The sequence below is a fragment of the Phocoena sinus genome, chromosome 4 (assembly GCF_008692025.1).
Source record: "Phocoena sinus isolate mPhoSin1 chromosome 4, mPhoSin1.pri, whole genome shotgun sequence".
Lineage (NCBI taxonomy): Eukaryota > Metazoa > Chordata > Mammalia > Artiodactyla > Phocoenidae > Phocoena > Phocoena sinus.
The window spans coordinates 48,169,397-48,190,843 of NC_045766.1; the positions used below are offsets into that span (position 1 = coordinate 48,169,397).

At 39.7% G+C, this 21,447-nt stretch overlaps 2 protein-coding genes across 15 annotated transcripts in view; one reads left to right on the forward strand and one right to left on the reverse strand.

The window, feature by feature from the left end:
* The window catches only part of PHC3 (polyhomeotic homolog 3), an 85,959-nt gene extending 67,870 nt beyond the window's left edge, over positions 1-18,089 (reverse strand). For 9 of the 11 annotated variants that reach the window (XR_004349696.1, XR_004349698.1, XR_004349699.1 and 6 more), the window contains exons 1-4: positions 18,040-18,089; positions 15,295-15,460; positions 10,676-10,831; positions 9,480-9,557 (exon numbers count right to left, since the gene is read on the reverse strand). Coding sequence is in view for 7 of the 11 variants with exons in the window: in XM_032630675.1 (XP_032486566.1) it covers positions 9,480-9,557; positions 10,676-10,831; positions 15,295-15,460; positions 18,040-18,053 (414 nt within the window). In the remaining 4 variants the exon portion in view is untranslated. Of the gene's footprint in view, positions 1-9,479; positions 9,558-10,675; positions 10,832-15,294; positions 15,461-17,323; positions 17,379-18,039 lie in introns of those variants that run through there. The other 2 variants (XM_032630670.1, XM_032630671.1) reach the window with 2 other exon arrangements.
* The window catches only part of PRKCI (protein kinase C iota), a 100,637-nt gene continuing 96,844 nt past the window's right edge, over positions 17,655-21,447 (forward strand). For all 4 annotated transcript variants that reach the window (XM_032630681.1, XM_032630680.1, XM_032630679.1 and 1 more), the window contains exon 1: positions 17,655-17,852. The gene's annotated coding sequence lies outside the window, so the exon portion shown is untranslated. The remainder of the gene's footprint in view (positions 17,853-21,447) is intronic.

The following is a 21,447-nucleotide window of genomic DNA, read 5'->3' on the forward strand; positions in this document are numbered from 1 at the left end:
GAAGAGACAGACCAGAGTGGATTTAGTTAGACTCAGAATTTAGAGGTATGAAAGCAGAAGTAAGAAGTGGGGCTAAAAATTGAAGGATTATCTACAGGTCTGTCTAGAAAACAGTCTCACCAGTCACAACCCCACCCCTCTCCCATACAGAAGGGGTATCGAGACCTAGAAAGAAAGGACACTTCTCTTTAAAAGTCTAAAAACTGCCACGGAAAAGCTAGGCTTCTAGAGTGGGTACTGGTACCTTGAAGTAAAACCCTCCTTATTCCGAAACTGCTGGCTCACCAGCCTAATGGCCAGCTTCTAACCTGCACACCTTCAATTCTAAACCTGCCAAAGATATATCCTTACCACTGTCATCACCACTGCTATTCCCACATGCAAATACAGAAATCTTAATCGGCCTTTCCACTAAGGAAAGAGGTCTGCTAAGGAACAACCTATCTTCAAAGCAGTGGAAGAAACCCATGTTGATTAATTTATATAATCATTTACTCTTAAATATAAGCAGAAAACCAAGCATTTTAAGGGAAAACTTTTTTCTTATCAGAGAAAAACCAGCAGCATAAAAAAAAGACAAAGATAATTTCTAAGGAACATAATTTATTTAGGAAACAAAAAAAAAAAGAGTTTTAAAATCTGATAAGTATCACAACAGAGATCTAAAATATTTCAGCCATAACAGAGAAATAGGATTCCAAGGGAAAAGAATAAGAAAATTCTCTTAGAAATTGGAAATACAAAGGCTGAACTAAAATTTTCTTTTAAATGTAAAACGAAAGGGTTAAAAAAAAAAAGGGTAAGGAAATATGTCACAACAGAATAAAAAGATAAGACAGAAAATGAGTAAAAAGCTAAAAGAAGTAAAGGATCAATCCAGAAAGACCAACATCCAACTAAGGAGCTCCAGAAAAAGAGAACAGAGAAAAACAGAAGGAAATAAATTTTTGTTAAAACTTTTTTAGTTTCATACACATGAACATTAAGTTTCGCACTAAGAGAGTCCAAAAAGTGTCTGGACTCAATGACGTCTAGAGAGCCTCATGAAACTCCAGAAAAGCTAAAGAAAACAGGCAAACCCAAAAGACTGAAGAGAAAAAGTACCAATTAGTGATAATAAGACAAAATCAGCCTTTTCTTTGGTAATACTAAAAATTTGAAAACAATGGTTTCAAGTTTCCTAAGAAAAATCATTTTCAATATAGAATTTACATACAAATAATCATTAAAAAGATATGGGGAGGGAATTTTTAGGACTACAAAGATTCCAAATTTATTTTCCACGTACCCTTTACAAGCAAGTTATTAGAAGATAACTCCAGTAAAACAAAACTATCACAGTGTTGTTTGACTATTTACATGTCTGTAGACTATATCCACTGTACTCTAAGACGTTTGTTCACTTTGGATTCTTGACACCTAACACCACGCCTGGCACCAAGTAGGCATTCAATAAGGAAATATTGGCACAGATTATCCTCAGGAGTGTGGGAGACTAGCAAAGAATCCCATTCAGGAATGAATCCCTGAAACTAAGCTCTGCTATTTCAGGAACATGAGCTCAGGATGAGTCCTCTTCTCTGCAAACTCCACGTATTTTTTAAAGCTCAGCTTAAGTCCCGTACAAAAAGCCTTCTTCAACTACTCCATTCTCCAAAGATCTCTTTTCTGTTAACTCCCATGGAATTTATCACTTGATTATATACTGTTATGTTGGTTACTGTTTGATATGTCTAGGCACAGTTCTTCAAATGTCTATTACTGTCTCTGAGGGAAGGGACTCTGACTCATGTGTACCCCCAGGGCAACTAGCACAGTGTGGGACAATAGGTAAACCTGATTAACTGGCTGCCTGCTCATAACTAACAACAAAAGAATCTCATCACTGAGGTCAGGACTTAGACTCTCTTCTATAATGCAATTTCAGGCAATCAGAATATATCCTAAAATGATTCTTTGCACTGAAGATAAACCACTTGCGGTACCAAGATAACCAAGAATTAAAATTAATACGATGTATTACATATTCTAGTTGATGATTATAGTTAAACTTCATCTTTCAACAAATATTTATTACACACCTACTATGTGATAGGCTAAGTCCCTGACAGAATCTTAGATTAACATCTAAACCACTGGTTCTCAAATTTTTTTTTTTAATAGAACCTTTTCTTCACACACCGTCTTATTCAGAACTCCCAGATTCAAACAGATCACAGAACTGTTCTGTCTAAAGTTTAAGGTAAGGGGGCTTCCCTGGTGGTGCAGTGGTTAAGAATCCACCTGCCAATGCAGGGGACACAGGTTCCATCCCTGGTCCGGAAGGATGCCACATGCCGTGGAGCAGCTAAGCCCATGCACCACAACTACTGAAGCCCCCGCGCCTAAAGCCCATGCTCCACAACAAGAGAAACTACCGCAATGAGAAGCCCGAGCACCGCAACGAAGCGAAGCCCCCACTCACCACAACTAGAGAAAGCCCAAGCGCAGCAACGAAGACCCAATGCAGCCAATAATAAAAAATTTTTTTAATAAATAAATAAAGTTTAAGGTAAGGCTCAGAGCCCTATCTATCTTAGTCTGCTCAAGCTGCCATAACAAGGTGCCTGCCACAGACTGGGTAGCTCAAACAACAGAAATTTATTTACCACAGTTCTAGAGGCTAGGAAGTCCAGGACCAAGGTGCCAGCCAATTCAGTTTCTGGTGCAAGCTCTATGCTGGCTTGCAGATGGCCACCTTCTTACCTCTCAGCAGATAGAGGGGAGATCTCTGGTGTCTCTCCTCTGATAAAGCCACCAGGTCTACTGGATCAGAGCTCCACACTTAGGACCTCTTTTAACCTTAACCACCTCCTTAAAGGCCCAGTTTCTAATATAGTCACATGCGAGTTTAAGGCTTCAACATACGAATTTGGGAGGGATGCAATTTAGTGCATAGCACCATCTACTGAACCTTCTCCTTGATCTAGGCCCAGGGACACATGGATGAAAAGACTAAAAACCATCTAATTAGACAACTTAATTTTACATAAAAGAAAACAGGGGTGTAAGGAGGTTAAATGACTTGCCCTAAGTCACACCACCAGTCAGTCACAGAATTAAGACCACAAGCCAGGTCCCTTATGTCCTCCTTTCTACCAAACTTTCTCTCATAATATTCTACAATTGGTAGTAAAGTCACCATGTACTCTTCTGACTTGAATCGTCAATGAGATGCACAAGACATCACTAATCACCAGACCTGCCACATGAACTCCAAACTAATATATCCAACGTCTACTCAACATCTATAGGTGGGTGTCTAACATATATCGTGTTGAAAACCAAACTCCCTATTTTCTTCTCCAACACCTGCTTTAGCAGATTCTTCCAGGTGTTCAGACCAAAATACTACAGTTATCGGTGACTCTACCTTTCCTCACATCTTTTATTCAATCCCTCAGCACATACTGTTAGGTCTATTTTCAAAACATCCAAATTTCATTTTTTGGCCACACCATGAGGCACGTAGGAATCTTAGTTTCCCAACCAGCGATCGAACCCATGCACCCTGCATTGGGAGCGCAGAGTCTTAACCACTGGACCGCCAGGGAAGTCCCAAAACATCCAAATTTCTATAATAAAATATTGGAGAAAAAAAAATTCAGAATCTGGCTAAACCACTTTTTACCACATCTACTGTCACCATCATGGTCCAAGCCCCCAATATCTCTCTCTTGGATTATTACAGGAACCACTTAACTGGTCTCCCTGCTTCTATCACTGGCTCCTAGAACTTACTCTCAACATTGTAGCTAAGTTATAGCCTGTGTGAGATCATGTCACATCCCTACTAAAACAGCTTTCCAGTAGCTTCCCAACTCATGCAGAGTAAAACCCAAGGGTTTAATAATCTCCTCGTGATTACATTACAATTACCTCTCTAAAGGCATCTCTAAACATACTCCCACTCTCTCATTCCACTCCAGCCACACTACCCTCCTTTCTGTTCCTTAAGCATGTTTGCCTCCCTCACCCTCCTTCAAATGCCATTTTTATTAGCAATGCTTTCCCTTACCACCCTAATTAAAGGAGCAAATTCCCTCATCCCATTCCCCTTCCTTGCTTTACTTTTCTCTATAGAACTTACCACCATCTGACATATTATATACTAGCTTACCTGTTATCTATCTATCCCTAGCTCCATAAAGACAAGAGGTTTTATCTGCTGTGTTGCTGTATTCCCAGCACCTAGAACAGTGTTTAAATGCTCAATAAATATTTGTCGAATAAATGAGTGAATGTATGAATGAATAAAGTCATAAAACTAACTGGGCTCCAAAAGCTCATCTTGGGACTTTCCTGGTGGTCCAGTGTTTAAGAGTCTGCACTCCCAAGCAGCGGGAATAGGTTCAACCCCTGGTGGGGGAACTTAGTTCCCACATGCCGTGGCACACAACCCCCCACCCAAAAAAAAAAAAAAAGAAAGAAAGCTCATTTTGTCTGACACCAGAGCCAGAAAGCTATCAAAAATAAGGTTTTTCCTTCTTGACAGAATAGTACAGTGAATTAAAGTCAAAACATCTGGGATTAATGTAGATTCTAGGGCCAAAAAACAGCAAAGAAAGGGAAAGGGAATGAGATCCAAACAGCCTTTGAGTCATTTATAGACCTATGACTGCAATTTCTAGCCACATAATCCTTTCCAGCTGAAAATGCCCAAAGACTTAGAAAAGAAAGATACAGAATGATCGCTTACATTAAAACAAACAAATAAAATTAACCATAGGCCTATCTATTTACATTTATGTATAGAAATGTACAGTAGTAAGATAGGAAAGCTTCACATAAAACTGTGTCAGGGCAAAAGGGACCACTGAAATGGGATGTCACTTTTACTCTATATTGTCTGTACTGTCAGTATCTTAGACAACAAGAGTATATTCATGTTTTATTTAGACAAAATGAAGCTCTTCAACCTACTTCCTCAAAGATAACCACTGATTAAATTTGTTGTGTATTAGATTTTCTTCCTACATAACCAGACAGACATATAGATATAAATTTTAAAAAGTAAGTTAAATGATAGGAATTCTGTTTCCAGGAAAGTGGAATAGACATGCTTCTCCCTACTCCTCCCCCTAAGTATAACTAAAAATCCCAAATGTTACATACAAAATAAATGTAAGAGGATCCTAAAAGGTGGAGAAAAGCAGACTCCAGGACCCAGTGAGTGATGTGCTTGCAAGCTCCCTGGGTTTCCTTTTTAAATCTCATATAACCCAAATATAAAGGTGAACAAGTCAGTAACCCAGAAACAGCAGTGGGTACAGACCAAAAAAAAAAAGCTCCAATGGGCTGCTCTTTCTAGCCAAGGATCAGAAAAGGGACAGCCTAGCAACACAGAAAACTTTTAGGCAATAATTGCTCTACTCCAGCCAAACGCCACAGAAAACACTATGGCCCCATCCACACCCACATTAGCAAAGACCTAGGCTTCTACCCTCGCCAGGCTGTAATGAGGCACCCGGATCCCACAAATCCTTCCAACAGGTTAGTGCCAGAGAAGGCCAGGTAGAGAGCCAAGACTTTCATACCAGCCAAGCAGTAAAAGATCACGAACAACAAACCACCCCATCCCTGTAGTATCAGTGGAGACCACGTGGGGAGCAGTAACGCAGCATTCCTATCCCTCCTAGCCAGAGATACCTCAGTAGAGGCCTAGTGAGCCAGAATTCATGCTCACTTAGCAATTACAAGGAGCATCCCTCAGGTATCAATGGAAACCAAATGGGGAACCTGGACTTCTACCCCCAAATGGCAGTAAGGATGTGGCAAACGCTCTTTCAGAAGCCAGCCAAAACAGAAAATTTAAATAAGATTCACAATCTCGTAACATAATACTCAATATGTCCAGGTTTCAATCAAAAATCACTCATTGTACCAAGAACCAGAAAGACCTCAAGCTGAATGAAAAAGACAATCAATAAACAGATGCCAACACCAAGATGAAAGAAGTATTTTAATTATCTGACAAAGATGTTAAAGCAGTGGTCATAAAAATGCTTTGAACAAGCAATTATGAGCCCACTTGAAACAAATGAAAACATAAACTCTCAGCAAAAGAAACAGAAGATACAAAGAAAAAGCAAATGGCAATTTTAGAACTGAAAAATAGAATAACCTATTAAATAAGTTAAATGAGATGATATATTCTTGCTTTTTTCACCTAATAACTAATGAAAACCTAAGTCTCTTTATATACACACACATAACATTTTTAAGCAGCTATAGTATTCCACTGTATGAATTAACTATCTTTTAACTAATCCTCAATTACTGAACATTGGTATTGTTTATAATTTTCCACCATTACAAACCATGCATATTTGCATAATTATCTATGTCATAATTATCTCTCATATTTAGTCAATGACATCACTAAAAATCAGACTGCTATGTGAAAAGGCACGCATAGTTTAAATTTTCATACACACTGCCAAATAATCCTCCAGAAAAGTTGTACCAATTATTATACATTCCCACCAATAGTGTATGAGTGTACCATACTTGCCAACAACTGTTACTGTCTCAATGTTTTTCCCTGTTTTCTAATTTGACACGTGAAAATAGAACATTATTGCTATTTTTACATACATTTCTTTATTACTAATATGGTTAATATATTTTCATGTGTTTAAAAGCCAAAAGTAGTCTTTCTTTTGAAAATTACCAATGCAGGTCTTTTATGTATTCTCATTGTTTATCTTACTAATATAACAGAGCCCTTGGTATTTTACAAATATAAGCTGGGTGACATATATGGTGCAAATACATTTTCAACCATTTTGCTGGTTTTTAACTTTGCTGATTTTTTTTTTGCATAAGAGTTTTTAACTGGCTTAGATTTCATTTTAGCAAATCAAATTTAAAGGCTAAATCTTAGTCCCACTAAATTGAAGTACAAAGACATCAACCTGAAGACTTGGTCCCAACTAGTTTTAGAGACAATCAATCATACACACATACACACATATGCACACACACACACACACACACACACACACACCAAAACCAAAAAAACCCACCACTCTCACTACTGGTTAGAGTCTAGAATTAGTCTTTCTGTTCTCATGACAGTAAAGAAGAGGATGCTGGCACCACTAAATACCTATACATTCAATTAACAATGGTCTCCTCCACATACACAGTTTCCCCAGGTGTATGACTGGACTTCTTACTTCGTTTTTTTAAAATACAATATTCCATTTCCCCATTGGCATTCCACTCCTACTCTGAACCCCAACCTATCTGGCTGGTGACTTGACAACCTACCTTGTAGCCCTCTTATCTACTGGAGGCTGGACCCTTCCCTCATGTCATTCACTGTTATCGGAAACCTATTTCAAAATAACCAAAACTCTGAAAACCAGCAGACTGCCACCTGACAGCTCATTATTATCACTACCTAGAGATTTCTGCTACCATGCTCTGCCCCTCTTTTGGAGACTGACCTAAATTTACTAAGCTACCTTGAGTATCATAATTTGGACTGCAAGTCCACTCAATTGATCTACTGCTCAGCTGGGACGGAAAACAGAACAAATGCTATGTATTATTCCCGTGTTTTTTCTAGACATCTATTCTCCCTACTTCTTTTCCCCCACCAGCCAGGCACAGGTTCTGGCATTCTTCATCATACAAGGCTACCTGGTTTATGACAAGCAGCACTAGCAATTTCATAAAAAATAAGCACAATCACTGAAACTGTGATTGTAAAAGTCACAAACATAAAATCATAATGAAACAAAAATGGTTTAAAAGGATACCTTTTAATGATGTGAAGGGAAAAAAATTCAGACCACATATCTCTATACATATATACCCTAATGCCATTCCAGTACTTCACAGAATAAAGAATTTATAATTTTTTTAGCCAGTTTACCAGTCCTTTCCATAACTACCAATGTATTAGTCAACGATATTATCTGACATCAATATCCGTAACTATAGCATTAATGCTTAGGGCTAAATTACATTACTTAAATTTTTCATTTTCTTCAGTCTAACATTTTCAAGTCGTTAAGTAATTTCTTTCTTAACTAATTTTATTCACATTCCAGGATACTTCCATGCTAAAATGTAATTTTTTAATTAAAAATATCAGCTCAATAGCCCAAAAATAACTGTATGCTCATCATACACGTACTTAGTAAAGATCACAACCTTAGCTAAAGAAATACAGCACAAGTTCATCTTCAATTCCTCAGCAATCTATAAACTATACTCCATTGGATTCAATTTTACAAAGCTTCAAAGTATGACCATCCTGAATCAGGAAAAAAACAGCTAAAGAGGATGTTATTAGGTTAACTCAATGGTTCTCAACAAGGGGCAATTTGGCCCCTCAGGAAACATCTGGCAGTGCCTCCAGACATTTTTGGCTGTCACACTGGGGAAAAGAGGAGGGCATAGCCTACTGGTATCTAAGCTAGGCATGCTGCTTAATGTCCTATAACGCACAGGATAGCCCCCTACAAGAATTATCTGGTCCATAATGTCTGTAGTGATGAGGCTGAGAAATACGGGACAACTGATGAAATCTGTATATGAACGGCACTGTACCAATGCTAAATTTCCTGAATCCGATCCACTTCATGTGGCTTCATAAAAGAATGACTTTGTTCCCAGGAAGCACATATCAAAGTTATTTAGGAGTAAAGGAACATGTCTCAACTTACCCACAAATGGTTCAGAAAAAGGTAACTGTATATATGTAGATAGAAAGAATGCATGATAAAGCTATGAGCCAAAATGCTAACAACTGGTGAATCTGAGTAAAGGGTATACAGAAATTTATTTTATTATTCTTGCAATTTGACATTATATCAAAATAAAAAGTTAAACAAGTATTACCACACCTGTAAATTTCTTTTAACTGGGATGCTCTGCACAATTTCCCAGTATATATGTGCAATATAACAAATCACCTTTCTTTTACTCCTTTCCCAAAATAAATAAAACTATCTTGAATGGATACTTGTAAATCTGACCCACATAACTCAAGTAAGCATAAACTGAAAAGTAAAATTTCTAAAACGTGAATTGCACAGAAAGAGCTAGAAACATTTAGATGTCTACCAAGGACATGACATTCTTTAGTATATCACAGTAAAAGTATGACTTAATTCCCTGAATTACATGTTTCATGCTTTCAATGCACACTGAAAACTGCAATCATTCAGAATCACAGAAGATGTGAACACAGTCAGTGGGAAAACATACATAAGAAATAATACAAAAACTTTTTTAAGACTCAGATTTTCAGAAGTTTGACATTAGTTCCAAATTCTTGAAATGTATCATTCTTGTTTCTAGACACTTGTTATTTCAATAATATTCAACAGATAAACAATAACAGTTTTGTAAATATTAACAGTTCACTTCTGGAAAGCAATAATTTAAAATTTTAAAACCAGGAAAAAATTTCGGGCACTTACAGATGTCTGGGACATACTTGACTGCTGTGTGACACTTCCTGTGGGGGATGTAGGTGGTCTTCCACTGGACAAACTTGCCTAAAATAATAAAATCTTTATAATATGTCTATAAAGGCCTGAAGTTAAAAACTTTCTGGTACCAGGATACCATAAAACCACAATAAAATCTATTTTACAGTTATTTTACAGTCAACATGGATTAAGCTTTAGCCAAACAGATTAAGAAAAAAAGAAAACACTGAACAGTGAAAACAGAAGACCCAAAGGCTAATCTTGTTTTAATAGCCACAGTCATTGTCAGTTTTACTCTACAGGTCTCAGTCTTCTTTGAAGTGAAATCACTACTCTAATGTTATGAAAACGAAATTGGAGCTATATCAAGTACCAGTGGGTTTCGGTTTCCTTACTCGTATCATGTACACGACTTTATTTAAAATTACACTACCGAGAAGAAGTAACAGCTGGGGATGTGTTTATAACAGAAATAAACCTTTTTTCAGGTTCAGTCAACTGAGATTCTCCTTTGGTGAGGACATTTAAGATTAAATCTCACATACAGTTTAATTTAAATAAACAGTGCAATAATACTGAAGATCTTTTTAAAAACGTAAGCATTTAATCATAAAATCATCCTGTTAGCAGTAGGAATCATATGAGTGGATTTTAGAAAAGTGTACATACATATTTTTATACAGAACATTCCTGGAGGGATACATATTAAACTTTTAGTGGCCACCTCTGAAGAGTGGAAAATAGCAGGGGATATGGAAAAGGAATACCTCTATACTTTACCTCTTATGGTCAATTTTATACTGTTTGTTTTTTTTTTAATGAGTGTAAATTACTTATGTAATTTAAAAAACCTTTTTTGTTAAAATGTAGATAAGATTCATGTAACCCTAACTATTCACTGTTGTACCTAAAATTTTACACACAAAACCATAACATTAGTATAGCATTTCTGCAATGTAGATAAAAAAGCAGAGGGACAAAAGTTAGCAATAGAGTAACACATAAAACACATTCATTTGTTTTTAAACTAACCTCAATCTGGCAGCCTATTATATTTCCTTAAGAAAAAATAATCACAGGACACCTGAAAACTCTAAAATAATACCAACATATTTATTTTCAGGAATTATCTGCAGGTCATGTCAACTTTGGCCTCATAAGTTCTTAATTCAGTTCTGTCTCACCTGAACAGCAGCAAGGCTCTGAAGCTGGGAGCTGCTTAAGTGCTGCTGCTGGAGAGCTGCTGTGTGCAGCATTAAGTGCTGTTGCTGAGCGGCATACATTTGCTGTAGATACTGAGCAGCTGAGCTGGGAGGGCGGTGCAATGCCTGTTGAATTACCTGTGATAAGTCAATTGAACCAATGTCAAACCATAATCTTAACCATAAAATAAAGTATTAAAAAAGCAGCAGTTTAAAATTTCACTACTTTAAGAGAATGGACTTGAGGACATGGGGAGGGCGAAGGGTAAGCTGGGACCAAGTGAGAGAATAACACTGACATATATACACTACCAAATGTAAAACAGATAGCTAGTGGGAAGCAGCCGCATAGCACAGGGAGATCACCTCGATGCTTTGTGACCACCTAGAGGGGTGGGATAGGGAGGGTGGGAGGGAGACGCAAGAGGGAGCGGATATGGGAATATATGTATACATATAGCCGATTCACTTTGTTACACAGCAGAAACTAACACAACATTGTGAAGCAATTACACTCCAATAAAGATGTTAAAAAGGGCTTCCCTGGTGGCGCAGTGGTTGAGAATCTGCCTGCCAATGCAGGGGACACGGATTCGAGCCCTGGTCTGGGAAGATCCCACATGCCGTGGAGCAACTAGGCCCGTGAGCCGCAACTACTGAGCCTGCGCATCTGGAGCCTGTGCCCCACAACAAGAGAGGCCACGATAGTGAAAGGCCCTTGCACCGCAATGAAGAGTGGCCCCCGCTTGCCGCAACTAGGGAAAGCCCTCGCACAGAAACGAAGACCCAACACAGCCAAATATAAAAATAAGTAAAAAAAAAAAAAAAAAAAAAAAGTATAGTATTGTCTAGAGTCTGTGCATGTACTTTAAAAAAAAGTTAAAAAATAAACTAAAATAAAATTTCACTACTTTAATGTTCAATGTCATCAAACTTATTAACATAGTTCTCTCCTAGTTACATATCACTAGGATTCACTAATCTGTACAAATTAAAGTTACCCAGTAGAGGCAATTCACAAAAGGAAAAAGTGCTAAGTAAGCATGTAAAAAGATCTTCAATCTCACTAGTAGTCAAAACTTACAAATTAAGACACTATCTCCCAACTTTCCAATGGATAAAGATTTAAAAGAATACTACTACTACTGGAGAAACAGATACTCTCATACACTGTTAGTAAGAATGTAAACTGGTATAACCATTTTGGATAAAACTTGATAGGATTTGCAGCTTGTGTAGCGAGGATATGTATACCCTGCAAGCATTACGAATATCAATGTAGATCAGTGCCATCCAATACAGCAGCCACGAATCTACTGAGTACTTGCAAGGTGGCTAGTGCAACTAAGGAACTAAGTTTTTAATTTTACTGAATTTTAATTATAATTTAAATAATTAAATTATTTAATTATTTAAATAATTTTAATAATTATAATAGTGCCGCTAGTAGCTACTATATTGAACAGAGCAGATATATCTATTAACAAAAAAATTCCCAAATATATCATTAGGTGAAAAAGCAGGTTATAAATAGTGTATAGAGTAAGATATGATTTATATTAAAATATTTTAAAGAATATTCAGGAAAACATTAAAAGACTACTGACGGGCAGCTAGGTTAGAAGTGATTTTTACCTTCTCATTTGTATTTTTCTTTAAATGTCTGAAAATACTTAGCTTCATTATATTAATAACCACTTAAAATTATAAAGCTATTTTTTTAGAAAATTACTAAATAATCACTTTTTAAAATGTTTTTAAATGTCAGATTCAACTGTTTCAAAACAGAATAAAACTGTTCTTCCTAAAAAAAAAATTCCTGGTAAAGTGTTAATGACTGTGACTATTGAAAACTATGAACCTGAACTTCATAAATCGGTAAGTATAGAAAAGCAAGTATTCTAATAAGAGGAAAATCCTTTATCTGTCCAAATGGTAAGTCAGACTTACCAGTACTCTGCAAACACATCCTAAAGTCACATCATGCCCATGATGACTCTGAAACAGCACCCTAAATCTCAGCATCAAACCAGAGTTTTCAAAGAGCTAAGGGAGTAATAGAGCCATAATCCTACAGCTTGAGCTTCTGAGTCAGGACACCTTTACCACAAACCTATGAATCTCTTTATCCAAATTCCAAGAAAGCATATTTCCTTGTGTTTTTTACCTTTGTGTGTTCATATCTCAATTCCCCAACAAAAGACTGCTATACCGGGCTTCCCTGGTGGCGCAGTGGTTAAGAGTCTGCCTGCCAACGCACGGGACGTGGGTTCATGCTCCGGTCCGGGAGGATCCCTCATGCCGCGGAGCAGCTGGGCCCGTGAGCCATGGCCGCTGAGCCTGTGCGTCCGGAGCCTGTGCTCCGCAACGGGAGAGGCCACAACAGTGAGAGGCCCGCGTACCGCAAAAAAAAAAAAAAAAAGACTGCTATACCTACTGCAGACTCCTGTCACAAAACCAATGTAGGCTTTTGACACCTAGTTGCAGGGGACTATAGATCTGCATTGTGATTTAGAATCACAACAATATGTCTTTTTCATCAGGTAAATCTACACATGTTCTTCTAATTCCATAACAAAATTCTAAAATCAAACTGAAATAAAAAATGAATAACCTATTTGGCACATATTTCTGTCAGAGTATAGTAATTTTTTTCCATTGTCAGCACAGTCTTTCATTACGATTCAACACTATACTCATGGGAGAGAGACTCTTTAAATGCAAGTTAAAGATACAGCATATTGTTCTTATTTTGTTCCTATGAAGGAGCAAAGAAGGGGAAGAGGATTCTCAGGACTGAAAAAGAAAGCTGAAAGGTATTAAAGAACTACTTAGGTAGTTCAGTAAATATTGATTTGATTACATTTAAAGGGAAGCAATTCTATGATCTCATAAGAATTAGAGTTAGTGCTATTTGTGAGATATGTCTGTATCTACACGTCTTCAATAACTTTTTTTTATTAACACATCCAGCTTAGGTAAAGCTAGAGAACAAAATGGCATTTAAAATGTCACATCATCGGGCTTCCCTGGTGGCGCAGTGGTTGAGAGTCCGCCTGCCGATGCAGGGGACACGGGTTCGTGCCCCGGTGTGGGAGGATCCCACATGCCGCGGAGCGGCTGGGCCCGTGAGCCATGGCCACTGAGCCTGCGCGTCCGGAGCCTGTTGCTCCGCAACGGGAGAGGCCACAACAGTGAGAGGCCCGCGTACCGCAAAAAAAAAAAAAAAAAAAAAAAAAATGTCACATCATCTGTATGCTCAAGCTCTAGATACTCTTCCCTATATCCCTTGCCTCAGAGAAAGGTGAAAAACATTAAAAACACACTCTCCATTCCAGTTTGAATTCTTACTGAACTGACTAGGTCTCCAACAATTCTGATTCTACTCCACAGTAGCTTCAGAATCCTAAGTCACAGAACAGCTAAATAGCCAGTATACTGGGATCTCCACTCTAGAAAAATGTATCAGGGAGATGACTACATCACAAACAAGTAAGTTAGCCATGGCATGCAGGATCTTCACTGCAGCATGCGGACCCCTTAGTCGCGGCATGCATGTGGGATCTAGTTCCCCGACCAGGGGTCGAACCTGGGCCCCCTGCATTGGGAGCTCGGAGTCTTACCCACTGGACACCAGCAAAGTCCCAAGGGCACAACTCTAAAGCTACAGTATCAACTAGTTATGTGAGTTTAGGAAAGTTATTTAGCCAATTTACAACATCAGTTTTCCCATTTGTTAAATGGAGAAAATCCATATAAAGAACTTATCAAATGCTTGGCACATAGCAAGTATTCAATATATATTAGCTATTACTGTTTACTGAGTATATATAATGTGCCCCACACAATTCTAGATGCTTCCTTTAATCCTCATAACTAACTAAGCAGGTGGTCTCATCCTCATTTTTCAGTTTCCTGAGGCTCAAGGAGATTATGCCTCTCACCCAAGGCTACATACCACTAATGATAAAGAAAATGGAATTCAAAGAGCACATCAGATTGCAATGCCCATGCCCTTTTCATGCTATACCATATTGCCTCAACCTCCGTTATTATACAGGTTAACGACGTAAACTTTATTTTCCCAACTAAGTGAAGAGCCTAAGACTTTTCCTAATTAAATATTCCCTTCCTCCTCTGCCCCTCAGAGCTCTTGAATGGATCCTCCTGTTTAGGGTTCTTAGGCCACTTGGGTTTAAAATGAACCTCTTAACGTATCTACAGAGCTGAACAGATCTGAATAGATCCTAAGTCCATATTTTGGGTTCAAATGTAAAACAATCAGAAAAACCTAGAGCCATTCTTCATGTTGGGGCTCTTGGTTGAGTTTGTCAATGTTGTAGCAGTACCTAGAGACCTTCCAGTTATAATTTTCCCAACATATTGTTTTATAAGCTACACGCTGACAAATGTAGGCCCTCTCAATAGAATGATTATTCAATAACTCTGTTGGTTGTTCCAAACATGAGCAATTCTAACTGTACTCATTTAGAGGGCATCATGTAACCCATTTGAGGACATGAAACAACAGATTCATCTGGCTTAAGCAAAAAGTAATGACATCCTCAGTCTTAGCCTACGCATCATGGTAACTGAAATACCTGTACAGCATGTCGGTCTGAGCCACTATAAACAGAGATCTGTGGTTGCTGCATTCGAGAGGAGGAAGTGGTGATGGTGGTCGTGGTAGTGCTACTGGTTGTTGTCGATACCGAAGATGTTCCAGGGTTTGGTTCACTATCCATAGCTGTACTGTGGTCCTTAAACCTAGCAGATAACACAAAGGATTTATATTGGCAAAAGCATTATCTTACAGTGTTTAAAGAATAATTATTCCAAGAAATCATCAGCAACAGTCTAAATTTCTAAGGCGGCCCTCATTAAATACAAAGAGCACACAGTCACCATAAATACGTGCCCGGGAAAAATACTTCACAAATATATAACATATTTAATGGTTCATACCTACTAAATTTGAATTCAAATGACTCAGGATATGTAACTCAGATAAAGCCTGGCCTAAAGTTACCTTTTTATTGTTGAAGGAAGATGAGTGTTTTGAAACCAAAACAGGTGATGACGGAATACTTAACTACCTAGGAAAATTAAAACTGAAGCAATGTCAGAGTATTAAAATATTTCTTTATATTCTTGTGACCATACTAATTACATATTAAAGTCATTCTTATCTAGACATTAAAATAGGATGCCTATGGACTTGTGTTAGCTTAGTTTAGTAGTTTAGCTTAGTTTAGTCAATTAGCTTAGTTTTTGGTTACCATATATACTTTATTTAAAAATAAGCTCTCTTAGAAAATAATTTAAAAAATAATTTATTAACTCACACTGCTTTCCCTCTAATTATTCTACAACATTACCCTCACTACATGTAATAACTGAGTAATACTCATAAGCACCTTACTCTGACTGGGTAAATAAGAGAAGCAGCTGAAAACAATTTCCCCACTTCCTTACAAAAATCTCTTTTTCACAAATAATAGCTCCAAATTTTGAAAACAGCATAATTATGTCACTTTCCTCATGTACGGACAGTAAAGTGCAGTTTTGTACCACACTGATTCTTTTCCCTACAATATTACAAACTCATTTCACTGCTGTGGTACAAAATTCCACTAAATACAGAACCTGTATTTTAACAAATTCAAACAACATATTAAGTCAATTCTGAGGGGCTTAATATTGTTAGAAACGAGAACTACAGTATTTTTTTGAAGGGTCAGAAATGCACCACAATGGTGAAAAGCACACTTGAGAATACACTGGCTTTATCTGCTTTTCTTACCAGTCTTTTCTTCTGAGAGACAAAACCTGACCCACCTCATAGAAGCAGCATTGACAAGAATGTAACAAGAACACTTTCTACTTCATGAAAAGACAAAGGAATTTGGCACTAACTGTGTATGCACGCACTATTCCCATACGGTGCCCTTTTATGTACAAATTTTCTTTGTTCTTTATATCATGTATGTAAATAGTATTTATGTGCTCTTTCAGGAATCAAGTGGTTAAAAAAAATCCCGATTTAATAAGAGGAAAAGTGAAAGGAAAAAAGTGGGGGGGGGAGCTGACTCTTACTAATTATTTTGATTAGTAAATGACACATCTTTATGCTTCGCTGGGGGTTTTTTTGGGGGGCGGGGAGGGCGGTTTGTAGTTTTGCAAACTGCCTTCCAATCATCAAATCACAGCATCATATGGTAACTGTTCAACAGCATACAGACATAGCGGTAGATAAACTTTTTACCAAATTACTACCTGTCATAGCACTTCTGAACCACGTACCAAAGATATGCAAAAAGCCAGCTTAAATTCTGGTCCTTTTACAGTGCTATTCTGCTCAGCCATGTGCCCAACCTCAAACCCTACGGTAAGCAGTTCAGTAACTAACTAAATATGGTCACAGAGAATCCAAATGCGAGACACAGGTCTAAACATCGGTGGGTAGAACTGGCCAAACCAGTGCACTGCATTTGGAAACCTGGCACAAAAGAACAATTTTGGTAACTCCGCCGTCTACGCACAGTTTTGCCTGCAAAATACAAACGGCAGTTCTGCTGCACCAGCGGCCTACCCAGGAAACACTAAGTTTGAGTCGCTAACTAAGCATACCATCACACCGCCACACAGGAATGTGGCCCTCTAGGGCGGCATCAACACTGCTGCCAGAGACCCGAAGGAAAGGAAGATCTTTCCTTGCAGGGTGTTTTCAGCCTCGTCAGACTCGCAACAGACCCCGCCGCTGCAAGGCCGGCGCTGCGACACCTCCTCCAAGCCTCCCGGGGGAGGGCGGTGAGCAGCCCCACGTCTCGCGTTCTCCCACTGAGAAGCAGTGGGGTGGCGCTGGGCGGGGTGGCGGGGTGGCGGGGTGGCGGGGTGGCGGGGTGGGGGGGGGGAAGGAGGCGAGCGCGAAGGAGGCCTGGCAGTGCCCGCCCAGCCCTACCCAGCCTCCGCGGGCCCCCGGCTCGGCAGCCGTCACAAGGCTGCCCGCGGGGCCCACTTGCAGGGATGACAGCGCCTGAGGGGTCCAGTCGGGCTCATCTTCCGGAAGATTCCTACGGTCGGGGTCCGAGGGACAACCCTGCGCACAGGGCCCCGCAAATCCGGGGACAGACGGCGGAAGGGGCGCTCCCGCCTGGAGGTAACTGGACCCTTAACAGTTCTCCTCCGTCTCCCCACAAGGGCCAAGCGGGGTCCTCCACGATAAGAAAGCTCTCACGTCCCCCTTTCCCCGCACTGCCCGCGAAAGAGCCCTGAGCTCAAGGGGACGTGTCGCTGCCCCCCACTCGCCCCCCGGTTACGACATTAGTCACCAACAAGTAACTCACTCCGCTTCCGCCATCTTCTCTCCTCCATCACTACCATGGGCTGCGCATGCGCCCCCCGGCGGCCACGGCGGCGGCGAGGGAGGGGGCGGGGTCGGCTAGCCTCGGGCCCCCGAGGTCACGTGGGGTCCTCGTCTTCCAATCCCCCCTCCCAGTACAAGCCTTGCTTGCTGTGGAAAGTGACCAGGTTTCCAGTTTAGATACCAGTGTCTCACCTTCCCCAGTGCTCGCTTTCTTTTGCCTAGGGTCTTTTTCCTCTTGGGGAGGGTGTCTGTAACTAAGATATGAAAAGTTCTGATTAGACTGTTAAAATTTTTAAGAACATCTAAAATATATCAAAGCCTATGTGAACTGCAAAGAGTGAGATGGAAAAGAATACCACGAGGATTGGGTGATGAGGTGTCAGAGTGAAAGGAAATGCCATGGTAGCTGCAGGGATTGTTACCTGGGGCGCATGGCAGTTTGGGGATGGAACCGGCAATTCCTCTCTTGGGCTCAAAGACAGTGTTCTAGATCCCCATAAGGTGGACGGTTAAGGAATCGTCATGATTACCCTATGAATATCATTCATGTGTTTGACGTGAATTTACAGAGTGGTCAGTGGAGATTGCAAACTTGCATACCGCAGGGAACAAGCAGGAATGGCCACCAGTTTGCTAATGTAATTTACTATATTCTGCGCATATGGCAACTAATCTGAAGCAGGATGAGACAAACATGCAAATTTGAGTGAAACAAGTCCCTATCTTCCAACAAATCTTAATCTGGAGAGTGAAGTGGGTTTTACAGAGATAGCCACACATTCTAAGTGATCTGACACATCCATCAAGCGCTTTGGCAACCTTAAGTTCAAGGAATAATAAATCTTTACTGTCCTTCACCAAAAACAGCATACTGATCACAAACAGTGCCTTCTTTTTCCACGTTTTAAGATGGTGGAGTCTCATTTCAAGAACTGAGAAATGAATTAGTGATATAAATTCATCGCAAAGTGTAATATGGTCTAATGAAAAGTATACTTAATCTTATAAATCCTGTGATCAGGATGTCCCTAGGGAAAGTAAGAGACCACTGCCTATGTAAGGTAAATTGTCCTTTACCACTTCTGCCTGTATGTTAACATTGTTTCTTTACCTTATTTTCTTATCTAAAGCAGTGACCTTCCTCCTACTCCTAGGAGAACTCACTGAGAAAGTCCCCTTTGAAAAGTCCCTGTAGATGCTTAAAAATAAGATATTACTACTTTTTCTTTCTTTTCTGAGCTGCTCATATGATGCCATTGTCATTTAACTCTCAAGAATCAACTGTTGGGACTTCCTTGGTGGTCCAGTGGTTAAGAGTCTACTCTTCCAATGCAAGGCGTGTGGGTTTGATCCCCGGTTGGGGAACTAAGATCCTGCATGCTGCGTGGCCAAAAAAAAAAAAAAAATCAACTGTCTATTGGTATTGCTGACATTTTTGCTTAGTAAAACAAAACTGAAGAAAGCAGTCTTAGACCGAAAAATGCGTAATCCAAAGGAATGTTTGGAATAAATGGGCCAAAATTATGCCTTTTCATCCCTCTTTCCTTTGAACATCTAAGGCCTATATCTATATTGTCATCTCATGCAGATTGGCTTTAAAAGTCAGAACATATATTAGGTAAAATCAGGCCAGTACTTCTTTTTATTTATTTTATTCTATTTTATTTTTTATTTTTTTTGGCAGTGGCTTGCAGGAGCTTAGTTCCCAGACCAGGGATGGAACCCAGTGCCGGCAGTGAGAGTGCCAAGTCCTAACCACTGGACCTCCAGAGAATCCCCAGTACTGCTTTTTAGAAACATTTCAAAACCCAATATTTATTATAACAACAACTAGCATTTGTATAGCCTTTTACTAAAAGCAGAGGATTTCCACAAACTCATTTGATCATCACAACAATCCTAGTTATCATTTTCATTTAGCACAGAAATATAATGAGGCTTGGGCTTCCCTGGTGGTGCAGTGGTTGAGAATCCGCCTGCCAATGCAGGGGACGTGGGTTCGAGCCCCGGTCTGGGAAGATCCCACATGCCTCAGAGCAACTAAGCCCATGCACCACAACTACTGAGCCTGTGCTCTAGAGCCCGCAAGCCACAACTACTGAGCCCGCATGCTGCAACTACTGAAGCCCGCGTGCCTAGAGCCCATGTTCCGCAACAAGAAAAGCCACCACAATGAGAAGCCCGTGCACCACAATGAAGAGTAACCCCCGCTCGCTGCAATTAGAGAAAGCCCGTGCACAGCAACGAAGACCCAACACAGCCAAAAATAAATAAATAAATTTATTTTAAAAAAAGAAATATAATGAGGCTCAAGGTGATTAAATGCCTGTGGTGACTCTGCTAGACTGTACCAGAAATGGGGTTCTAACTTAAGCTTTCCATGGGCAAAATCAAGTTTTCGTTCCTGCATCATTCAGCAAGCCACTGTGTGAAATGTTAGTGGAGACAAAGTATGATAAAGGACTACCCTCAAGAAATTTATCATCACTTATCTGATGAAACAGAGGAAGGTGTTTTACCTCTTTGTGATTTCCTAATGAAGAGATTTATGAGTCATGCTAACAGGCTGAACTTCTTTCTAAAGTTTCCAGGAAACGTTGCTTTGGAGAAGTGCCAGCATCGTATATTTTAGAAAAATCCCTCTAGCAAGGATGGATTGGAGGAAAGTAAAACTGGAGACAGGGAAACTGGTTGGGAAACTGTATTAATCCTTAAAGAAGTGGTAAAAGGCTCCAGGAATGAAAAAGAAGGATAGATTAAAATTTTTGCTCCTTTGTTGCACTAGTCACACTTCAAGCACTCAATAGCCATATGTGGCTAGTGGCAGCTATATTGTACAGTGTAGATATAGAACATTTCCATTATTACAGAAAGTTCTATTGGACAGTGCTCATCTGAATGCTAGATCAGGGATCGGCAAACTACTATTTCTGTCTTAGTTTGGTCGGCTGTGACAGAGGCCGTGGACTGGGCAGCTTAAGCAAACATTTATTTCTCACAGTTCTGGAGGCTGGGAAGTCCAGGGTCACGGTGCAGGCAGATTCAGTGTCCAGTGAGGGCCCTCCTCCTGATTTGCAGACAGCCACCTTCTCACTGAATCCTCACATGGTGGAGAGAGAAGACAGTATAGCAGGAATGGGGACCATGGGCATTTGGGCCACTTCTTCATGTAACTCACTTGTGCCCCAAGGCCTGCTCAGCCCTATCACGTATAGTCCACTTCCATTTGATGGTGGAATGCTGCTATGCACACCCAACTTTACGGGCTGGTGGACCAGATGACACTCAGGTCACAATGAGCAGCTTGCATGGTAACTTGGTGACCCATAGTTAAGCATTCAGTCTCTACTAAGGTCCAGTAGCAGGCCAAGAGCTGTTTCTCAAAAGG